This window comes from Poecilia latipinna, unplaced genomic scaffold, assembly GCF_001443285.1.
Source record: "Poecilia latipinna isolate Pla-1442-1.1 unplaced genomic scaffold, P_latipinna-1.0 Scaffold34, whole genome shotgun sequence".
In the NCBI taxonomy this organism is placed as follows: Eukaryota; Metazoa; Chordata; class Actinopteri; order Cyprinodontiformes; family Poeciliidae; genus Poecilia; species Poecilia latipinna.
Window position 1 is genome coordinate 437,925 of NW_015112650.1, and position 4,025 is coordinate 441,949.

The 4,025-nt window shown below is 38.1% G+C and overlaps 1 protein-coding gene across 1 annotated transcript in view; it reads left to right on the top strand.

The window, feature by feature from the left end:
- Positions 1 to 4,025, top strand: part of mon2 (MON2 homolog, regulator of endosome-to-Golgi trafficking) — a 56,270-nt gene that overhangs the window by 20,255 nt on the left and 31,990 nt on the right. Inside the window, exon 4 of the mRNA XM_015042295.1 lies at positions 3,223 to 3,354. Within this exon, the coding sequence (XP_014897781.1) occupies positions 3,223 to 3,354 (132 nt within the window). The remainder of the gene's footprint in view (positions 1 to 3,222; positions 3,355 to 4,025) is intronic.

The window sequence follows — 4,025 nt, forward strand, 5'->3', positions numbered from 1 at the left end:
GGCACACCTCTAGTATTTAAGTAAACCAACCCAACTAGATAAACGATCAAGATTTTCCTTTTGGTTGCTATTTTAGGAATATACCAAAGTTTGATTTTAGGATTCACCTACAGATGGTTGGCTTGGAAATGATCCCTATGAATCTAAAATATTTCTATCAACATTAATTATTGTATAACACTGTTATCTGTACCTTTCAGTTCAGTTAACTTTGATTTATTGGTCATGTAAATATAAGTACATGAGTTAATTTTTAAAAAAACATTTTTTTTGTAAATGTATGATGGATATGTTCCTTCTGGACCAAAACCGCCTGGACTAATCCAGGTGTCCACGCATCCTTAAAAAGTCTTAAATTCATGTATCTAAAATGAAGACCTTAAAATGTCTTAAATCCTTTAAAACGTAAGTGGGGATTTAATATCACAGGTCTTAAATTTAGTCTTGACAGAACTATTTAACCTTGTATATTCTATGTTTTATTTTTTTCTCACTGGACTATTCTGTCAGGCAATATTTTGAGTTGCACTCGGATGTCTCCATTACATTATGGGACTCGAGACAGTTGAGGCTACCGTTAACTAGCTGCTAATATGCCCTTGCTAGCTAACCAGCTAGCTTTTTTGTGTCCATCATTGATAAGTGCAAATTTATTGATGAAGTTGTGGAGATAAAGGTCTTAAATTCCATTCATAATGGTTTTAAAAAGTCTTAAATATGAGTTGGTGAAACCTGCAGAAACCCTGATAATGTATGTTTTGACTTTTCAATTGTCTTTAAACGAATTCCCTAAGAAGCAACGTTTCAGCACAGCTGCAGTTAGAACAGGAATGGAGGACTTTGTGGTTTTTTTATGGTTTTAAGGCTAGGAACTTAATTTATCTTTGACAATAAATACGTTAAGGATATTTTATTTTGAGGCTTGAGTTAGAGACAACACCTGCAACACTTGAATATAGCTTAATTATTAATAACTTCTAAAATTGATGCAGCTTCTCAATAGCGACATGTTTCATATCACGAAGCAGCTCGCTATTTCCTAATTTTCCAGTGATTTTCTTCCCCCCCCCCGTAGCCAAGGAAACCACTGGCTGAGAAAATGCATGAGCCTCGTTACATGGTGTGGGAGTGCGGGCACAGTTACAAAAACCAGAGGAAGTCATGTGGAGTAAGATGGGAGGGGGAAGGGGGATGACTTTAATAAGTTTTTAAATTAATTTGAAGTTCAGCATAGGCTTATCAGATGGGTGAAAATGGTCTGAATCTTTAAATAGCTGAGCTGCCGGTGTGCTGGTGCCCCGAAGCTTCACATCTGGCTTGTTAATTCACCATAAAAAGCTGCTATTAAAAGCTTCCTGAGGTCTACGTTCTGATGTGAGGCTGTGATTTCATTAGTCTGAAACAGTTCCTGAAGCTTTTTGACAGTTGTTTAACAAAAAAAAATGCAGACAGTAGTTTCATCATTTATTTATTTATGATATGCAGGGCCTTCGAAAAGTATTTCTTTAGTTTTGTCTTTTTACACACTATAATATATATGCACACAATATAATTTCTTAAAGTTCAGACTTTAGAGTAATACAAAATAGTAAAAAACAAAGCATTGATGAACCTGCTGTATTAATTCTTATTCCGTAAATTGACGTGTTAATTGTAATTTAAACAATTTTTTAATTTAAAATTAGTTAATCTGTTCATCTCATACCAAAACATCTACCAAAGTCCCTTGTGAAATTGCAGTTTTTTTCTTCACATTTTTCTTATAAATGTTTTGCCTACTTTTCAAATACTAGACTTATTTAGAAGATTCTGTGTTTTTAGGAAAAATAACAGTGAGCAAATAAAACCTCCTTATACCAAACAGACATTTTGTTCTGTTTCTTCACTTTCTACGTTTCAGCGTTCAGGGCCTCATGGGACAAAGCCAAGCTACATCTCAAGGTGTCACTCAAGAGGTTTTAATCTTACTTTTGACATTTAGAGACAATGTGGCGGCAGTCTTAAGGGAAGAACTGGAGTCAGGTGAAATTTCTTAACAAAAAAAATGCTGTAATTGGGCAGCAGATGCTCTGAATGAGCTCTTAATGGCAACACCTAATAAGGCATCTGGTTGGTACAAGACTGAAGCAGCACTGCCATCGTCGTCAAATTGAGACATCCGCCTCCAGACAGCAAACATGTCTCATCCGGAGAGAAATGAGTATCAGAAAAGCAGGCTGTCACAGTTTGAATGACAAACCCCTGAGGAGAATGAGGGGGGAACGAAAGGTCAGGCGAGCTGCAAAATGTAAAAGCGGGAAGTTTTCCACTGAAAATAAACACACAGCCATTGTAAGTAGGGATGCACCGATCCACCTGTCTCACTTCCGATACCGATATCTGAATTTTAGTATCGGCCGATACCGATCCGACAGAAACAGAGCTGAATTGATTTAAATCTTTTATATATAGACATAATTCTGCATCACAGGCCTGGTCAAACATGTAAAAACAACACAACTTTTAATTTGTTCAGTCAGTGCCACAACTAATGTGAAATAAATATTAAGGAAACAGAAATGGACAAAAACAAAAGGTTGACTACCTTGATCAAACATTTAAAATGAACATCAAACCTTTCAAATGGTGCATAAAGTGCATTTAGGAATGCTAAATATACAGTAAAATAGATAATTAAGCATGACATCAGAGAATTAGACAGAATAGATCTACCCTAATAGATTGGGCACATTGCAACGACTCCTGAACTAGAATCGTTTTCAATATCTGATTAAAAATCTGCCAAATTATCTGGAAGCTGATGTTTTCATAGTAGAGATGCTTCAGGTTCTTTGTTAGAAATATAAGTTTTCATTCCTCGCAGGACAAACAGAGAATCATTCAAAAGGAAAAAAAAACCCTGATTTTTCTTTGTTTCCCATTTGGGTTTTGAGGTCGATCGTTTAATTGGATCTCACAATATTTTATGTAGACTTTTAAAAAAACTGCGTGTCAAATAAAAGGACATGCAGTGTCACTTGGTGTCAGCATCAGCCGTAACACACGGCTAAATCTGGTGTCTGATGTTTGGTTGCTGGCGTCAGGAAGCTGCTGCTCTCACTATTGTGTGTCTGCTGAACGTGGCGGGTTCTGCATAAAGCGAGCGGTTCATGCGCGCCGATGAGCAGACATGTCTGCGCCAACGTTTGACGTTTGCTCTGGTTCTTTTTGTGCGTGTGCCAGGCGGCTGCAGGGAACATCATCAACATGTTGTGGCAGCTGATGGAGAACGGTTTGGAGGAGCTGAAGCTCTTGCAGACGGTGCTGGTCCTGCTGACCACCAACACGGTTGTTCACGACGAAGTCCTCTCAAAGGTAAAAGGTCAACACAATCATGACATAAGTGTCCTTCTTTTACTCTACCCTGATGCGAAGGTGGCGTACCTTAGCTTGAATTATTTCTGATGTGAATAATTTTCACTTTCATTCTCAACTTAGTCAAAACTATTTTGATGATTAATTGAATACATTTTAGCTTTTTGAGTTTTTGGTGTCCTGCCCTTTAAGTAGCTACCAAAGATATCCATCTATCCATCCATGGACCTTACCACAGGGGCCGTGTTTCATTGGCTAATGCCCATTTCACGTCCCAGCGCAGCTACCACGTGCGTGACCGTCTCACAAACACAAGCTACAGTAGTAGACACATGCTAACACATGCTAATGTACATTGTGGACTAGCAGACCAGCAGAAAGTTTTTGCGTCAGGACTCGAAAAAGAATGGTTCTCCACTGTCAGTGGGGTATCTGTTCAGGCGATGTCAGGTATCCTGATCGTATTTGTGGAACTAAAATTCACAGAATTCCCAAATCTGGTACGGAATGCCTAGCTTGGATCAAAGCTTGTGCACGACCGCATTTGCAGCTCAACCGTCGTAGGATCAATAAGAACAAAGGAGTGTGTGCTGGTGTAAGTATTATTGCTTTGCTTTCTTTGTGTTTAGTGAATGGGGATATTTTGAGTGATTGTTTATCAATTTGAGATT